The 19,757-nt window shown below is 43.7% G+C and overlaps 1 protein-coding gene across 2 annotated transcripts in view; it reads left to right on the plus strand.

The window, feature by feature from the left end:
• Positions 1 to 5,535: 5,535 nt before the first annotated feature.
• The window catches only part of sema3bl (sema domain, immunoglobulin domain (Ig), short basic domain, secreted, (semaphorin) 3bl), a 192,731-nt gene continuing 178,509 nt past the window's right edge, over positions 5,536 to 19,757 (plus strand). For both annotated transcript variants that reach the window (XM_061985522.2, XM_061985523.2), the window contains exon 1: positions 5,536 to 5,783. In XM_061985522.2, coding sequence (XP_061841506.2) covers positions 5,684 to 5,783 — 100 coding nt within the window. In that variant the 5' untranslated portion in view covers positions 5,536 to 5,683. The remainder of the gene's footprint in view (positions 5,784 to 19,757) is intronic.

Genomic DNA, 19,757 nt, shown 5'->3' on the forward strand with positions numbered 1-19,757 from the left:
ATACAATATATCAATAATACACATTTGATGTGTATGCCGAATGCAAATGCAATAAGAGATGGAAATGTAACAATTTAGCGTTCTCAAAGTGATTTATCAAGATTAAAACTGCTGTTATGCTTCTTTAATTAACACGTCTGGTACGTTCGTGCAAACTGGCACAGTTAGGCATAATTGGCTGTTGGAAAAGACAGACGATGTCTGTGCGTATTGACATATTTGGACAGTCAGAAACAAAAAATATTACACATATTACTTTTGTTCAGCAATATTATTTTATAATTTTATAGGTGCCGGATGACATTTTTTTAAAAGGGGTTTGCTTTTTTCATAATATTATATCGGCTGACCTGGGAACGCCTCGGGATCCCCCGGGAGGAGCTAGGTGAAGTGGCTGGGGAGAAGGAAGTCTGGGCTTCTCTGCTTAGGCTGCTGCCCCCGCAACCTCGGATAAGTGGGAGAAGATGGATGGATGGATGGATGGATTATATTGTTGAAATGAAAAAAAGGACTTACAATATGCATCTTCCGTGACTCCATTATTACATTACGTTGGTTTGTCCGGCTGTATTTTAGTTAGTTACTTAAGTAGTTACTTATAAAAACAACAATGATAAAAAGTTAGATTTGTTCTTATTTAACCTTTATTTAACCAGGAAAGTCCCATTGAGAGTAAACAAAAAACTATTTTTCAAGGGAGTCCTTTAAAGACAGAGTTACATCAAAACACACATAAGAAAAACAGTTACAACTTAAAAGTGTCATCTCAAGTGCTCTCAATCTGGACTTAAAGGGGTTTAATGAAATACGTTCAGTTTATTTAAAAAAACAACTGATTAGATTTTGGGCTTAATCCTGATCATTGCTACTACATTATCATAACGTTTCTCTGTGTGTATCCAAACATGGTGGATGACGGACAGGAGGGTTCACTCTGTTTCTTCCATTCTGCTTGGGATGAGTCCAAAACTTTTTGCCGGATTTTCATCGACCTATCGGAAAATGTCAGAAATGAGATAAGGAGCCAGGGGGCCGATTCGAATCACCCTCCGGATTCAGGGCGTTAGGACCTGGCTGAGGTCTGCCTTTTTCTAATACAGTCAGACTTTTAAGGGTGTGGCCTTTGGAACAATGGATGGATTTTTATTGTGTGGAAACAAAAGTGAAGACAAGAAGTAGCGCGTTTGTGTCATCAATCTTCAGTCCGGGCTTACTTCTAACGGAAGTCTGGAGTTCCCACTTGAAGATTCTGTGATTTGAGGGTAAATATGGAATACATTTGTGGTCTCCTGCATCGACCGCGTTTTAAAGAAAAAGTATTTTCCACTTTAGTGAACTGGATCCAAGGGTTGTGAATAAATTCCTGATGGGGGACAAGAAGTTGACGAGTCTTCCTGACGCTAGAACGCTCACTTCCATCTTGTCTTCCAAGGACCTCTCGTGGTAACACAGACACCTCGACCCTGCCAGGACCCCCTTGTTCTCTTGGGCCCGAGAGTGAATAGAGGATGAGAGTGGGGGTGCTGAGAACGTGTAACCCGCGACTTAATTAAACGCGCTGAAGGGGTTAAAGAAGTTCACTCGCATGCGGGGATCAGCGTGAGAGAGAAATGTGGACACCTCGTGTCGCTGGTATTCTGTACGAGGAATCTTAATCACGGAGGATGATAGGCTGCTGGGTGCTGTGGGGGGTGGCAATCCTCGAGGGAAAGTCCTTAAGGGGCAGTGGTTTGGGGACACTGAGTGATGTTGAAGAGCAGCAAACAAAGAGACAGTTGAGGGCAAGTTACAGGTGCCATAGTCCTTTGGGAGCAATGTTTTAAGGCTGTTGGGTGTTTTTGAGGATGGCGGTCCTTGGGAAGCCGCTGGGTGAAGGTCAAGACGGCAGTGATTTGGGTTTGGTCCTGGGGGCGTTGTTCGTGGTGGGACAGTCCTTTAAGGGGTTGTTGGTGTTATTTGAGAAGGCGGTCGTTAGGAAGTATCTGTAGGAATGTAAAGGGGGAATTAATTTGGAGTGCGGTCCTTGGGGGGGCAATTTTTGGGCATTGGTGGCTGCTGGGTTTGATGGGGTTTGAGGAAGATGGGCGTTCTCAGGGAACTACTGGGTGATGTTGAAGGGGACAGTCATCTGGGGATGGTCCATTTGGGATAGATCACGAGGGGAGGGTGATTCATGTGCGGGGCAGTCCTTAAGTTGCCACTAGGAAACTTTTAAGGAAGCAGTCCTTGGAGGTGAGTCCCTAGTGGCTGCTGGGACATATTTAAGATAGTGGTCCTAAAGGAGCTGCCGGGTAATCGTAAATGGGCCATTGATTTGGGTTTTGGTCCTTAAGGGGCAGTCTCTGGTGAGACAGTCCTTTGGGGCGGTCTTTGGTGGCTGCTAGGTGTTATTCAAAATATAAAATAGAATAGAATAGCTTTTTTCTCACTATATGTTGGTGGTGACTGAGGGATGTTGAAGGGTAAATAATCGAAGGAGGCAGAGATTTGGGTGCAAGTTACAGGTGACATAGTCCTTTGGGGGAAATTTCTTAAGGCTGTTGGGTGTTTTTTGAGAATGGCGGTCCTTGGGAAGCCGCTGGGTGAAGGTCAAGAGTGCAGTGATTCGGGTTTGGTCCTGGGGGCCTTGTCTGTGGTGGGACAGTCCTTTGGGGCGGTCTTCGGTGGCTGCTATGTGTTATTCAAAATAGAATAGAATAGCTTTTTTGTCACTGTATGTTGGTGGTGACTGAGTGATGTTGAAGGGAAAATAATTGAAGGTGGTGGAAATTGGGGGGGAAATCCTTTGGGGGCAATTTTTTAAGGCTGTTGGGAGTTATTGCGAATGGCGGTCCTTGGGAAGCCGCCTGGGTGACGGCAAAGAGGGCAGTGATTCGGGTTTAAGTCCTGGGGGCCTTGTCCGTGGTGGGACAGTCCTTTAAGGGGTTCTTGGTGTTATTTCAGAAGGCGGTCGTCAGGAAGTATCTGTAGGATGGTAAAAGGGGAATTGTTTTGCAGTGTGGTCCTTGGGGTGGTTATTTCTTGGGTGGTGCATTGGGGACTGCTGGTTTTGATGGTCTTTGAGGAAGATGGGCGTTCTTAGGGAACTACTGGGTGATGTTGAAGGGGACAGCCACCTGGGGATGGTCCTTTTGGGACAGATCACAGTGGGGAGGGCAATTCATAGGCGGGGCAGTCCTTAAGTTGCCACTAGGCAACTTTTAAGGAAGCATTCCTTGGTGGGGACGGTCCCTAGTGGCTGCTGGGACATATTTAAGACGGTGGTGCTAAAGGAGGTGATAGTAAATGAGCCATTGATTTGGATTTTGGTCCTTAGGGGGCAGTCTCTGGTGAGACAGTCCTTTGGGGCGGTCTTTGGTAGCTGCTAAGTGTAATTCAGAAGATAGAATAGCTTTTTTGTCACTATATTATGGCTGGTGACTGAGGGATGTTGAAGGGCAGTTAATTGAAGGAGGTGGACGATTAGAGGTTCGCCCTTAGGGGCCAGTCTTTGGTGGGACAGTCCTTTGGGGGTGGTTTTTAAAAGCTACTGGATGGTTTTGGAGATGGTAGTCCTAAAGGAGATGCCGGGTGACAGTAAATGGCAATTGATTTGGGTTTTGGTCCTTATGGGCCTGTCTCTGGTGGGACAGTCCTTTGGGGCGGTCTTTGGTGGCTGCCAGGTGTTTTTTTAAAAATATAGAATAGAATAGAATGCCTTTTATTGCCACTGTACCCCAGTACTTCTCAAATAATAGGGCGGTAGCATGATATATATGTGGGGGGGCGTGAGTGACAACAGCGTAATAGCGTATATCTTAAGCCATACAGATTAATAAATAAACATTCTTTCGGGCGGTGTAACAGTTGGAAGGGACCCGGGGGGGTGTGGTGAGGTGTCGGAGGAAGGGAGGTCTGAGAGGCAATAGGGTAATAGAATCTTTAGAGTTAATAAAGAAGTATCTTGACATACACAGTTAAAAAAATAAACATTAACTTAAGGGGACGGGGGGCGTGAAAAAAATCCCTGCCCCTTGGGGGGGTGGGGCGTGACATACAATAATTGAGAAGCACTCCTACACACGTACAATGAGATCAAAAGCAACTCCTTCTTTGGTGGTGATGATGGTGATCCCTAGGGAGCCACTTGGGGACCGTAGGGGGCATTTAATTGGAGGGGGTCCTTGGTGGGGCCCACTTCTTGGGCAGCAGGTGGCTGCTGGGTGATCCTTAGGGGGTGGTCCGTAGGGGCGGTTCTTGGTGCTTGCAAGGTCATGTTGACCATGGCGGTCCTTGGGTGGCAGTTGTGTACTATTGAAGAAAAGTCAATCAAAGTGGGAGGCCATTTGGGGAGTCGGCCTGTAGAGGCCAGTCCCTTGGGGCCTCTACCTTCAGTGGTGGGTTGAAGTGGAAACGGGCGGTCCTTGAGGGCGATAGTGAAGAGTTGGTCTTGAATGGGATGTTTAGCTGCTGGATCCTTTTAAAGAGAAACCCCTTGTGCAGGACTCCAAAGGGGCCGGTTCTTAAGGGACTGCTGGTAATGTTGGAGGGTTTTCCTTTGAGGACACTCGGGGGAAGAGGACGGTGACAGGTGCTCGGTAGATTGATGTTGAATGGGGCAGTGCCTCCAGGGGGAAGGGGCCCAAAATAAGAATAGTTTCCTCTGATAATATTAATATTAATTAAAAAATACACAAATTAATTCAATCCTGCACATTGTTTCAGATCTGCACCAAAATTACTGCATCAAGGAAGGGATTTAAAAAATGCAGCTGTGGCAATTTGGCTTTCATTTTAAGTGTTCACTCTACGCAGAGAGGGGTGGGGGAGGCAGAGAGAGAGAGAGAGAGAGAGAGAGAGAGAGAAAGGCAGAGACAGGGAGAGTGTGTGTGTGAGAGAGAAAGAGAGATAGAGAGACTGAGAGAGTGAGTGAGAGAGAGACAGAAAGAGAGAGAAAGAATTAGAGCGATAGAGAGAGACAGAGAGAGTGTGTGAGAGAGAAAGAGAGACCTGAAAGTGTGTGAGAGAGAGAGAGTCAGAGAAATCCAGAGATGTAGAGAAACAAATAGAAAGAAAGAAAGAAAGACAGAGAGAGGGGAAATGTGTGTGTGAGAGAGATTGAGAGAGAGAGAGAGAGAGTAAAAAAGAAAAAGACAGAGAGTAAAAGAGAGAGAGAAAGAGAGAGCGTGCAGAGACAGAGAGCAAGAAGCAGAGAGAGAGAGAGAGAGAGAGAGAGAGGCAGAGAGGCAAAGACAGAGAGAGAGATAGGAGGCGAGAGATAGAAAGAGAGAGTGAGCGAGAGAGAGAGAGAGATAGGAGGGGAGAGAGAGACAGAGAGAGAGAGAGACAGGAGGGGAGAGAGAGACAGAGAGAGAGAGAGACAGACAGAGAGAGAGAGAGAGAGAGAGAGAGAGACAGAGAGGGAGAGAGAGAGAGAAAGAGAGAGAGAGAGAGAGAGAGAGAGAGAGAGAGAGAGAGAGAGAGAGAGAGAGAGAGAGAGAGAGAGAGAGAGAGAGAGGAGGCGTGGTGGTGCAAGTAGTGGTAGTGGTGGTGTGTAGTGGTGCACAGAGCAGATCCTGTAGTCTCATCAGTGACTTTGGTCCTCATGCAGGACTTCAGGACAAAAGGACCATTCCTGACTGAACTGGAAAACCAGTCTGATGCTTTGTAGGAGTCCCTGAAGATCTGATCCAGCAGAGACAAGATGAGAGGATTTAGGACTTGTTGCATCTTTCTGCTGCTCCTGGTTTCTTCTTCTTGTTGCAGCAAGATGAATGTGCCTCGCCTCAGACTCTCCTACAAAGGTAACATCTTTTTAATTCATTATTATTACTCTCCTACAAAGGTAACATCTTTTTAATTAATTATTATTACTCTCCTTCAAAGGTAACATCTTTTTAATTCATTATTATTACTCTCCTTCAAAGGTAACATCTTTTTAATTAATTATTATTACTCTCCTTCAAAGGTAACATATTTTTAATTCATTATTATTACTCTCCTACAACGGTAACATATTTTTTGTTAATTATTATTACTCTCCTACAAAAGGTAACATCTGTTTAATTAATTATTATTACTCTCCTACAAAGGTAACATCTTATTAATTAATTATTATTACTCTCCTACAAAGGTAACATATTTTTAATTAATTATTATTACTCTCCTACAAAAGTAACATATTTTTAATTAATTATTATTACTCTCCTACAAAGGAAACATCTGTTTGATTAACTATTATTACTCTCCTACAAAGGTAACATCTTATTAATGAATTATTTTTACTCTCCTACAAAGGTAACATATTTTATATTAATTATTATTACTCTCCTACAAAGGTAATATCTTTTTAATGAACTATTATTACTCTCCTACAAAGGAAACATATTTTTAATTAACTATCATTACTCTCCTACAAAGGTAACATATTTTTAACTAATTATGATTACTCTCCTACAAAGGTAACATATTTTTAACTAATTATTATTACTCTCCTACAAAGGTAACATCTGTTTAATTATTATTACTCTCCTACAAAGGTAACATCTGTTTAATTAATTATTATTACTCTCCTATAAAGGTAACATCTTATTAATTAATAATTATTACTCTCCTACAAAGGTAACATATTTTTTATTAATTATTATTACTCTCCTACAAAGGTAACATCTTAATAATTCATTCATTATTACTCTCCTACAAAGGTAACAGCTTATTAATTACTTAATTACTACTCTCCTACAAAGGTAACACCTTCCTTACTTAATTATTACTCTCCTACAGAGGTAGCACCTTTTTTCCTTAAATAATACTCTCCTACAAAGGTCCTACCTTCCTTCCTTAAATAATACTCTCCTACAAAGGTCCTACCTTCCTTCCTTAAATTATACCCTGCTACAAAGGTCCTACCTTCCTTCCTTAAATAATACTCTCCTACAAAGGTCCTACCTTCCTTCTTTAAATAATACTCTCCTACAAAGGTAAAACCTTCCTTCCTTAAATAATACTCTCCTACAAAGGTCCTACCTTCCTTCCTTAAATAATACTCTCCTACAAAGGTCCTACTTTCCTTCCTTGAATAATACTCTCCTACAAAGGTCCTACCTTCATTCCTTAAATAATACTCTCCAACAAAGGTCCTACCTTCCTTCTTTAAATAATACTCTCCTACAAAGGTAAAACCTTCCTTCCTTAAATAACACTCTCCTACAAAGATAACACCTTCTTTTCTTAAATAACACTCTCCTGCAAAGGTGACACCTTCCTTCTTTAAATAATACTCTCCTACAAAGGTCCTACCTTTCTTCCTTAAATAATACTCTCCTACAAAGGTCCTACCTTCCATACTTCTTCATCCTCTCCTTCTGTTGGGACTTCCTCCAATAAAGGAGGTGCTGCTGAGATGCTGGAGGACATTTGGCAAAGATGGAGTCTCCTGCGGTCTCGTTATGGAAGTTTATTAGCGAAGTTGCCTACTTTTGGCCCCGTCTGATCAACGTTATAACAAATGTTTGTTGTTGTTGTTGTTGTGGTGGTGATGATGATGATGATGATGATGATGATGATGATGATGATGATGATGATGATGATGATGCATTCGTACTTCACTGCTGACAGTTCAATACTGAGCACTCTTCATCAATACTTGACACGCTGAGAATCTATTTTACACTTTACAACCTGGGACCACAACCAAAGAAATAAATGAAACTTTTGTGTGAATGCTGAGAACCAAAGCAGTTTTACCACAACCTAATTAGTGTGAATGCTGAGAACCAAAGCAGTTTTACCACAATCTAATTAGTGTGAATGCTGAGAACCAAAGCAGTTTTACCACAACCTAATTAGTATGAATGCTAAGAACCAAAGCAGTTTTACCACAACCTAATTGGAGTGAATGCTGAGAACCAAAGCAGTTTTACCACAACCTAATTAGTGTGAATGCTGAGAACCAAAGCAGTTTTACCACAACCTAATTAGTGTGAATACTGAGAACCAAAGCAGTTTTACCACAACCTAATTAGTATGAATGCTGAGAACCAAAGCAGTTTTACCACAACCTAATTAGTGTGAATACTGAGAACCAAAGCAGTTTTACCACAACCTAATTGGAGTGAATGCTGAGAACCAAAGCAGTTTTACCACAACCTAATTAGTGTGAATGCTGAGAACCAAAGCAGTTTTACCACAACCTAATTAGTGTGAATGCTGAGAACCAAAGCAGTTTTACCACAACCTAATTAGTGTGAATACTGAGAACCAAAGCAGTTTTACCACAACCTAATTAGTATGAATGCTGAGAACCAAAGCAGTTTTACCACAACCTAATTAGTGTGAATACTGAGAACCAAAGCAGTTTTACCACAACCTAATTAGTGTGAATGCTGAGAACCAAAGCAGTTTTACCACAATCTAATTAGTGTGAATGCTGAGAACCAAAGCAGTTTTACCACAATCTAATTAGTGTGAATGCTGAGAACCAAAGCAGTTTTACCACAACCTAATTAGTATGAATGCTGAGAACCAAAGCAGTTTTACCACAACCTAATTAGTGTGAATACTGAGAACCAAAGCAGTTTTACCACAACCTAATTAGTGTGAATGCTGAGAACCAAAGCAGTTTTACCACAACCTAATTAGTATGAATGCTGAGAACCAAAGCAGTTTTACCACAACCTAATTAGTGTGAATACTGAGAACCAAAGCAGTTTTACCACAACCTAATTAGTGTGAATGCTGAGAACCAAAGCAGTTTTACCACAACCTAATTAGTGTGAATGCTAAGAACCAAAGCAGTTTTACCACAATCTAATTATTGTGAATGCTGAGAACCAAAGCAGTTTTACCACAACCTAATTAGTGTGAATGCTAAGAACCAAAGCAGTTTTACCACAATCTAATTATTGTGAATGCTGAGAACCAAAGCAGTTTTACCACAACCTAATTAGTGTGAATGCTGAGAACCAAAGCAGTTTTACCACAACCTAATTAAAGTGAATGCTAAGAACCAAAGCAGTTTTACCACAACCTAATTAGTGTGAATGCTGAGAACCAAAGCAGTTTTACCACAACCTAATTAAAGTGAATGCTAAGAACCAAAGCAGTTTTACCACAACCTAATTAGTGTGAATGCTGAGAACCAAAGCAGTTTTACCACAACCTAATTAGTGTGAATGCTGAGAACCAAAGCAGTTTTACCACAACCTAATTAAAGTGAATGCTAAGAACCAAAGCAGTTTTACCACAACCTAATTAGTGTGAATGCTGAGAACCAAAGCAGTTTTACCACAACCTAATTAGTATGAATGCTGAGAACCAAAGCAGTTTTACCACAACCTAATTAGTGTGAATACTGAGAACCAAAGCAGTTTTACCACAACCTAATTAGTGTGAATGCTGAGAACCAAAGCAGTTTTACCACAACCTAATTAGTGTGAATGCTGAGAACCAAAGCAGTTTTACCACAACCTAATTAGTGTGAATACTGAGAACCAAAGCAGTTTTACCACAACCTAATTAGTGTGAATGCTGAGAACCAAAGCAGTTTTACCACAACCTAATTAGTGTGAATGCTGAGAACCAAAGCAGTTTTACCACAACCTAATTAGTGTGAATACTGAGAACCAAAGCAGTTTTACCACAACCTAATTAGTGTGAATGCTGAGAACCAAAGCAGTTTTACCACAACCTAATTAGTGTGAATGCTAAGAACCAAAGCAGTTTTACCACAACCTAATTGGAGTGAATGCTGAGAACCAAAGCAGTTTTACCACAACCTAATTAGTGTGAATGCTGAGAACCAAAGCAGTTTTACCACAACCTAATTAGTGTGAATACTGAGAACCAAAGCAGTTTTACCACAACCTAATTAGTATGAATGCTGAGAACCAAAGCAGTTTTACCACAACCTAATTAGTGTGAATACTGAGAACCAAAGCAGTTTTACCACAACCTAATTGGAGTGAATGCTGAGAACCAAAGCAGTTTTACCACAACCTAATTAGTGTGAATGCTGAGAACCAAAGCAGTTTTACCACAACCTAATTAGTGTGAATGCTGAGAACCAAAGCAGTTTTACCACAACCTAATTAGTGTGAATACTGAGAACCAAAGCAGTTTTACCACAACCTAATTAGTATGAATGCTGAGAACCAAAGCAGTTTTACCACAACCTAATTAGTGTGAATACTGAGAACCAAAGCAGTTTTACCACAACCTAATTAGTGTGAATGCTGAGAACCAAAGCAGTTTTACCACAATCTAATTAGTGTGAATGCTGAGAACCAAAGCAGTTTTACCACAATCTAATTAGTGTGAATGCTGAGAACCAAAGCAGTTTTACCACAACCTAATTAGTATGAATGCTGAGAACCAAAGCAGTTTTACCACAACCTAATTAGTGTGAATACTGAGAACCAAAGCAGTTTTACCACAACCTAATTAGTGTGAATGCTGAGAACCAAAGCAGTTTTACCACAACCTAATTAGTATGAATGCTGAGAACCAAAGCAGTTTTACCACAACCTAATTAGTGTGAATACTGAGAACCAAAGCAGTTTTACCACAACCTAATTAGTGTGAATGCTGAGAACCAAAGCAGTTTTACCACAACCTAATTAGTGTGAATGCTAAGAACCAAAGCAGTTTTACCACAATCTAATTATTGTGAATGCTGAGAACCAAAGCAGTTTTACCACAACCTAATTAGTGTGAATGCTAAGAACCAAAGCAGTTTTACCACAATCTAATTATTGTGAATGCTGAGAACCAAAGCAGTTTTACCACAACCTAATTAGTGTGAATGCTGAGAACCAAAGCAGTTTTACCACAACCTAATTAGTGTGAATGCTAAGAACCAAAGCAGTTTTACCACAACCTAATTAGTGTGAATGCTGAGAACCAAAGCAGTTTTACCACAACCTAATTAAAGTGAATGCTAAGAACCAAAGCAGTTTTACCACAACCTAATTAGTGTGAATGCTGAGAACCAAAGCAGTTTTACCACAACCTAATTAGTGTGAATGCTGAGAACCAAAGCAGTTTTACCACAACCTAATTAAAGTGAATGCTAAGAACCAAAGCAGTTTTACCACAACCTAATTAGTGTGAATGCTGAGAACCAAAGCAGTTTTACCACAACCTAATTAGTATGAATGCTGAGAACCAAAGCAGTTTTACCACAACCTAATTAGTGTGAATACTGAGAACCAAAGCAGTTTTACCACAACCTAATTAGTGTGAATGCTGAGAACCAAAGCAGTTTTACCACAACCTAATTAGTATGAATGCTGAGAACCAAAGCAGTTTTACCACAACCTAATTAGTGTGAATACTGAGAACCAAAGCAGTTTTACCACAACCTAATTAGTGTGAATGCTGAGAACCAAAGCAGTTTTACCACAACCTAATTAGTGTGAATGCTGAGAACCAAAGCAGTTTTACCACAACCTAATTAGTGTGAATACTGAGAACCAAAGCAGTTTTACCACAACCTAATTAGTGTGAATGCTGAGAACCAAAGCAGTTTTACCACAACCTAATTAGTGTGAATACTGAGAACCAAAGCAGTTTTACCACAACCTAATTAGTGTGAATGCTGAGAACCAAAGCAGTTTTACCACAATCTAATTAGTGTGAATGCTGAGAACCAAAGCAGTTTTACCACAATCTAATTAGTGTGAATGCTGAGAACCAAAGCAGTTTTACCACAACCTAATTAGTGTGAATGCTAAGAACCAAAGCAGTTTTACCACAACCTAATTGGAGTGAATGCTGAGAACCAAAGCAGTTTTACCACAACCTAATTAGTGTGAATGCTGAGAACCAAAGCAGTTTTACCACAACCTAATTAGTGTGAATGCTGAGAACCAAAGCAGTTTTACCACAACCTAATTAGTGTGAATACTGAGAACCAAAGCAGTTTTACCACAACCTAATTAGTATGAATGCTGAGAACCAAAGCAGTTTTACCACAACCTAATTAGTGTGAATACTGAGAACCAAAGCAGTTTTACCACAACCTAATTAGTGTGAATGCTGAGAACCAAAGCAGTTTTACCACAATCTAATTAGTGTGAATGCTGAGAACCAAAGCAGTTTTACCACAATCTAATTAGTGTGAATGCTGAGAACCAAAGCAGTTTTACCACAACCTAATTAGTATGAATGCTGAGAACCAAAGCAGTTTTACCACAACCTAATTAGTGTGAATACTGAGAACCAAAGCAGTTTTACCACAACCTAATTAGTGTGAATGCTGAGAACCAAAGCAGTTTTACCACAACCTAATTAGTATGAATGCTGAGAACCAAAGCAGTTTTACCACAACCTAATTAGTGTGAATACTGAGAACCAAAGCAGTTTTACCACAACCTAATTAGTGTGAATGCTGAGAACCAAAGCAGTTTTACCACAATCTAATTAGTGTGAATGCTGAGAACCAAAGCAGTTTTACCACAATATAATTAGTGTGAATGCTGAGAACCAAAGCAGTTTTACCACAACCTAATTAGTGTGAATGCTAAGAACCAAAGCAGTTTTACCACAACCTAATTGGAGTGAATGCTGAGAACCAAAGCAGTTTTACCACAACCTAATTAGTGTGAATGCTGAGAACCAAAGCAGTTTTACCACAATCTAATTAGTGTGAATGCTGAGAACCAAAGCAGTTTTACCACAACCTAATTAGTGTGAATGCTAAGAACCAAAGCAGTTTTACCACAACCTAATTGGAGTGAATGCTGAGAACCAAAGCAGTTTTACCACAACCTAATTAGTGTGAATGCTGAGAACCAAAGCAGTTTTACCACAACCTAATTAGTATGAATGCTGAGAACCAAAGCAGTTTTACCACAACCTAATTAGTGTGAATACTGAGAACCAAAGCAGTTTTACCACAACCTAATTAGTGTGAATGCTGAGAACCAAAGCAGTTTTACCACAATCTAATTAGTGTGAATGCTGAGAACCAAAGCAGTTTTACCACAACCTAATTAGTGTGAATGCTAAGAACCAAAGCAGTTTTACCACAACCTAATTGGAGTGAATGCTGAGAACCAAAGCAGTTTTACCACAACCTAATTAGTGTGAATGCTGAGAACCAAAGCAGTTTTACCACAACCTAATTAGTGTGAATACTGAGAACCAAAGCTCCTCTCTGAGCTGCCACCTTACCGTGGTAGAGGAGTTTGCGTGTCCCAATGATCCTAGGAGCTATGTTGTCCGGGGGCTTCCATGCCCCCTGGTAGGGTCTCCCAAGACAAACAGGTCCTAGGTGAGAGATCAGACAAAGAGCAGCTCGAAGACTTCTATGGAAATGCAAGAACCGAGACTCAGATTTCCCTCGCCCGGACGCAGGTCACCGGGGCCCCCTTCCGGAGCCAGGCCCGGAGTTGGGGCACGATGGCGAGCGCCTGGTGGCCGGGCCTGTCCCCATGGGGCCCGGCCGGGCACAGCCCGAAGAGGCAACGTGGGTCCCCCCTCCAATGGGCTCACCACCCATAGCAGGGGCCATAGAGGTTGGGTGCAATGTGGGCTGGGCGGAAGCCGAAGGCAGGGCACTTGGCGGTCCGATCCTTGGCTACAGAAGCTAGCTCTTGGGACGTGGAACGCCACCTCGCTGGGGGGGAAGGAGCCTGAGCTAGTGCGTGAGGTGGAGAAGTTCCGGTTGGATATAGTCGGACTCACCTCGATGCACAGCAAGGGCTCTGGAACCAGTTCTCTCGAGAGGGGCTGGACTCTCTTCCACTCTGGCGTTGCCAGCAGTGAGAGGCGACGGGCTGGGGTGGCAATTCTTGTTTCCCCCCGGCTCAGAGCCTGCATGTTGGAGTTCAACCCGGTGGGCGAGAGGGTAGCTTCCCTCCGCCTTCAGGTGGGGGAACAGGTCCTGACTGTTGTTTGCGCTTACGCGCCAAACGGCAGCTCAGAATACCCACCCTTTTTGGATTCACTCGAGGGAGTACTTGAGGGTGCTCCCCCGGGTGATTCCCTCGTTCTACTGGGGGACTTCAACGCTCATATTGGCAACGACAGTGAAACCTGGAGAGGCGTGATTGGGAAGAATGGCCGCCCGGATCTGAACTCGAGTGGTGTTTTGTTATTGGACTTTTGTGCCCGTCACGGATTGTCCATAACGAACACCATGTTCAAGCATAAGGGTGTCCATATGTGCACTTGGCACCAGGACACCCTAGGCCGCAGTTCCATGATCGACTTTGTAGTTGTGTCATCGGATTTGCGGCCTCATGTTTTGGACACTCGGGTGAAGAGAGGGGCGGAGCTTTCTACCGATCACCACCTGGTGGTGAGTTGGCTGCGATGGTGGGGGAGGATGCCGGACAGACCTGGCAGGCCCAAACGCATTGTGAGGGTCTGCTGGGAACGTCTGGCAGAGTCTCCTGTCAGAGAAAGTTTCAATTCCCACCTCCGGAAGAACTTTGAACATGTCACGAGGGAGGTGCTGGACATTGAGTCCGAGTGGACCATGTTCCGCACCTCTATTGTCGAAGCGGCTGATTGGAGCTGTGGCCGCAAGGTGGTTGGTGCCTGTCGTGGCGGTAATCCTAGAACCCGTTGGTGGACACCGGCGGTGAGGGATGCCGTCAAGCTGAAGAAGGAGTCCTATCGGGTTCTTTTGGCTCATAGGACTCCGGAGGCAGCGGACAGGTACCGACAGGCCAAGCGGTGTGCGGCTTCAGCGGTCGCGGAGGCAAAAACCCGGACATGGGAGGAGTTTGGCGAGGCGTGTATGGTGAGGATGGTGTTCTGCTGACCTCGACTGCGGAAGTTGTGGATCGGTGGAGGGAATACTTCGAAGACCTCCTCAATCCCACCAACACGTCTTCCTATGAGGAAGCTGTGCCTGGGGAGTCTGTGGTGGGCTCTCCTATTTCTGGGGCTGAGGTTGCTGAGGTAGTTAAAAAGCTCCTCGATGGCAAGGCCCGGGGGGTGGATGAGATCCGCCCGGAGTTCCTTAAGGCTCTGGATGCTGTGGGGCTGTCTTGGTTGACAAGACTCTGCAGCATCGCGTGGACATCGGGGGCGGTACCTCTGGATTGGCAGACCGGGGTGGTGGTTCCTCTCTTAAAAAAGGGGAACCGGAGGGTGTGTTCTAACTATTGTGGGATCACACTCCTCAGCCTTCCCGGTAAGGTCTATTCAGGTGTACTGGAGAGGAGGCTACGCCGGATAGTCGAACCTCGAATTCAGGAGGAACAGTGTGGTTTTCGTCCTGGTCGTGGAACTGTGGACCAGCTCTATACTCTCGGCAGGGTCCTTGAGGGTGCATGGGAGTTTGCCCAACCAGTCTACATGTGCTTTGTGGACTTGGAGAAGGCATTCGACCGTGTCCCTCGGGAAGTCCTGTGGGGAGTGCTCAGAGAGTATGGGGTTCCGGACTGTCTGATTGTGGCGGTCCCTGTATGATCAGTGTCAGAGCTTGGTTCGCATTGCCGGCAGTAAGTCGGACACGTTTCCGGTGAGGGTTGGACTCCGCCAAGGCTGCCCTTTGTCACCGATTCTGTTCATAACTTTTATGGACAGAATTTCTAGGCGCAGTCAAGGCGTTGAAGGGATCCAGTTTGGTGACTGCAGGATTAGGTCTCTGCTTTTTGCAGATGATGTGGTCCTGATGGCTTCATCTGGCCAGGATCTTCAGCTCTCACTGGATCGGTTCGCAGCTGAGTGTGAAGCGACTGGGATGAGAATCAGCACCTCCAAGTCCGAGTCCATGGTTCTCGCCCGGAAAAGGGTGGAGTGCCATCTCCGGGTTGGGGAGGAGATCTTGCCCCGAGTGGAGGAGTTCAAGTACCTCGGAGTCTTGTTCACGAGTGAGGGAAGAGTGGATCGTGAGATCGACAGGCGGATCGGTGCGGCGTCTTCAGTAATGCGGACGCTGTATCGATCCGTTGTGGTGAAGAAAGACCTGAGCCGGAAGGCAAAGCTCTCAATTTACCGGTCGATCTACGTTCCCATCCTCACCTATGGTCACGAGCTTTGGGTTATGACTGAAAGGACAAGATCACGGGTACAAGCGGCTGAAATGAGTTTCCCCCGCCGGGTGGCGGGTCTCTCCCTTAGAGATAGGGTGAGAAGCTCTGTCATCCGGGGGGAGCTCAAAGTAAAGCCGCTGCTCCTCTACATCGAGAGGAGCCAGATGAGGTGGTTCGGGCATCTGGTCAGGATGCCACCCGAGCGCCTCCCTAGGGAGGTGTTTAGGGCACGTCCGACCGGTAGGAGGCCACGGGGAAGACCCAGGACACGTTGGGAAGACTATGTCTCCCGGCTGGCCTGGGAACGCCTCGGGATCCCCCGGGAGGAGCTGGACGAAGTGGCTGGGGAGAGGGAAGTCTGGGCTTCCCTGCTTAGGCTGCTGCCCCCGCGACCCGACCTCGGATAAGCGGAAGAAGATGGATGGATGGATGGATGGAACCAAAGCAGTTTTACCACAACCTAATTAGTGTGAATGCTGAGAACCAAAGCAGTTTTACCACAACCTAATTAGTGTGAATGCTGAGAACCAAAGCAGTTTTACCACAATCTAATTATTGTGAATGCTGAGAACCAAAGCAGTTTTACCACAATCTAATTATTGTGAATGCTGAGAACCAAAGCAGTTTTACCACAACCTAATTAGTGTGAATGCTAAGAACCAAAGCAGTTTTACCACAACCTAATTAGTGTGAATGCTGAGAACCAAAGCAGTTTTACCACAACCTAATTAAAGTGAATGCTAAGAACCAAAGCAGTTTTACCACAACCTAATTAGTGTGAATGCTGAGAACCAAAGCAGTTTTACCACAATCTAATTAGTGTGAATGCTGAGAACCAAAGCAGTTTTACCACAACCTAATTAGTGTGAATGCTAAGAACCAAAGCAGTTTTACCACAACCTAATTGGAGTGAATGCTGAGAACCAAAGCAGTTTTACCACAACCTAATTAGTGTGAATGCTGAGAACCAAAGCAGTTTTACCACAACCTAATTAAAGTGAATGCTAAGAACCAAAGCAGTTTTACCACAACCTAATTAGTGTGAATGCTGAGAACCAAAGCAGTTTTACCACAACCTAATTAGTATGAATGCTGAGAACCAAAGCAGTTTTACCACAATCTAACGAGAGTGAATGCTGAGAACCAAAGCAGTTTTACCACAACCTAATTAGAGTGAATGCTGAGAACCAAAGCAGCTTTATTACAACCTAATTAGTGTGAATGCTGAGAACCAAAGCAGTTTTACCACAACCTAATTAGTGTGAATGCTGAGAACCAAAGCAATTTTTCGCCATATAAAACTTTGTGCAACATCGGAGTGCAGAACATACATTGTCAAATGAGTAAGTATTACTCCTAAATATTTTACCTTCCTGTCAAATGTGCTGAGAACTGCTGCATTTTCCTGGCTCCAAAATGAGTGAATTCGCTGTTGTGAATGTTGAGAACCAATTTTTTTTGTTTAGTTTTTCGAAGCGGTCTTGGACTTCATGCTGAGTATCATTTTGTGCACCAATAATGTTGTGTGCACCAAACATGTTGTGTGCAACAAACATGTTGTGTGCACAAAACATGTTGTGTGCACCAAACATGTTGTGTGCAGCAAACATGTTGTGTGCACAAAACATGTTGTGTGCACAAAACATGTTGTGTGCACCAAAAATGTTGTGATGTTGTGCACAAACATGTTGTGTGCATCAAACATGTTGTGAAGTTGTGCACCAAACATGTTGTGACGTTGTGCACCAAACATGTCATTTGCATCAAACATGTTGTGAAGTTGTGCACCAAACATGTTGTGAAGTTGTGCAGCAAACATGTTGTGACGTTGTGCACCAAACATGTCATTTGCATCAAACATGTTGTGAAGTTGTGCACCAAACATGTTGTGTGCAGCAAACATGTTGTAAAATTGTGCACCAAACATGTTGTGTGCACCAATAGTGTTGTGACGTTGTGCACCAAACATGTTGTGTGCACCAAACATTTTGTGTGCACCAAACCAGTTGTGACCTCGTGCACCAAACATGTTGTGTGCACCAAACATGTTGTGTGCACCAATTGTGTTGTGACCTTGTGCATCAAACATGTCGTGTGCACCAAACATGTTGTGTGCACCAAACGTGTTGTGTGCACCAAACATGTTGTGACGTTGTGCAGCAAACATGCTGTGTGCAGCAAACATGTTGTGTGCACCAAACATGTTCTGATGTTGTGCAGCAAACATGTCGTGTGCACCAAACATGTTGTGTGCACCAAACATGTTGTGTGCACCAAACATGTTGTGTGCACCAAACATGTTGTGACGTTGTGCAGCAAACATGTTGTGTGCAGCAAACATGTCGTGTGCACCAAGAGTGTCGTGTGCACCAAACATATTGTGTACACCAAACATGTTGTGACATTGTGCGGCAAACATGTTGTGTGCAGCAAACATGTCGTGTGCACCAAGAGTGTCGTGTGCACCAAACATGTTGTAACGTTGTGCAGCAAACATGTTGTGTGCAGCAAACATGTTGTGTGCAGCAAACATGTTGTGTGCAGCAAACATGTTGTGACGTTGTGCAGCAAACATGTTGTGTGCACCAAACATGTTGTGACGTTGTTTAGCAAACATGTTGTGTGCAGCAAACATGTTGTGATGTTGTGCAGCAAACATGTTGTGTGCAGCAAACATGTTGTGACGTTGTGCAGCAATCATGTTGTGTGCACTAAACATGTTGTGACGTTGTGCAGCAAACATGTTGTGTGCACCAAACATGTTGTGTCGTTGTGCAGCAAACATGTTGTGTGCAACAAACATGTTGTGTGCAGCAAACATGTTGTGTGCACCAAACATATTGTGACGTTGTGCAGCAAACATGTTGTGTCCAGCAAACATGCTGTGTGCAGCAAACATGTTGTGTGCACCAAACATGTTGTGACGTTGTGCAGCAAACATGTTGTGTGCAGCAAACATGTTGTGTGCAGCAAACATGTTGTGTGCAGCAAACATGTTGTGTGCAGCAAACATGTTGTGACATTGTGCACAAAACATGTTGTGTGCAGCAAACATGTTGTGTGCAGCAAACATGTTGTGAGTGCCAACATGGGGCTGAGAAGCGAGCGTTCACACTTTGTGTCCCGAAAAAGCATGACTGTGTTTTGTGAACGCTGACAATGCACGCGGTCTGGAACATGTAACACTTTTATTGACGGTGGTATGGATCATGTATTGTGGAACTTCATGGGCATGGACTGGTGGAATGTGTCTGCTGGAGTAATGTGGAGGAAGTGAGTGGAAGCTCTTGTAGCGCCACTTCCTGTCAGAGCCAGGTGTTCCCATACCTTTTGTCTGTGTGTGTGTGTGTGTGTGTGTGTGTGTGTGTGTGTGTGTGTGTGTGTGTGTGTGTGTGTGTGTGTGTGTGTGTCCGGCCATGACTCATTTAGCTGAAATGATAAGCTTGTCAAAGACGTTGTTTACTCTGTTGTTGCCAAGTCATTGTGTGTGTGTGTGTGTGTGTTTGTGTGTGTGTGTGTGTGTGTGTGTGTGTGTGCGTGTGTGTGTGTGTGTGTGTGTGGTCATCATGGCATCACACAGGATTTCCTCCAGTGGGAACACTCAGGTTGTGGTCTTCCTGTGACGACCACACAAATCCACTTTTTGTGGGGAAAACAAAAAGTGGATTTGTGTTTGGTTGGCGGGACTTAAACATGAAAATTAATTCTTACGGGATTGGATTTTGTCACATGATCACGCTCCAACGTGTAGGAAACTAATGTACCCTTTTGTTGGGGGGGCTGTGATAT

The sequence above is a fragment of the Nerophis lumbriciformis genome, linkage group LG23 (genome assembly GCF_033978685.3).
Source record: "Nerophis lumbriciformis linkage group LG23, RoL_Nlum_v2.1, whole genome shotgun sequence".
Taxonomy (NCBI): Eukaryota; Metazoa; Chordata; class Actinopteri; order Syngnathiformes; family Syngnathidae; genus Nerophis; species Nerophis lumbriciformis.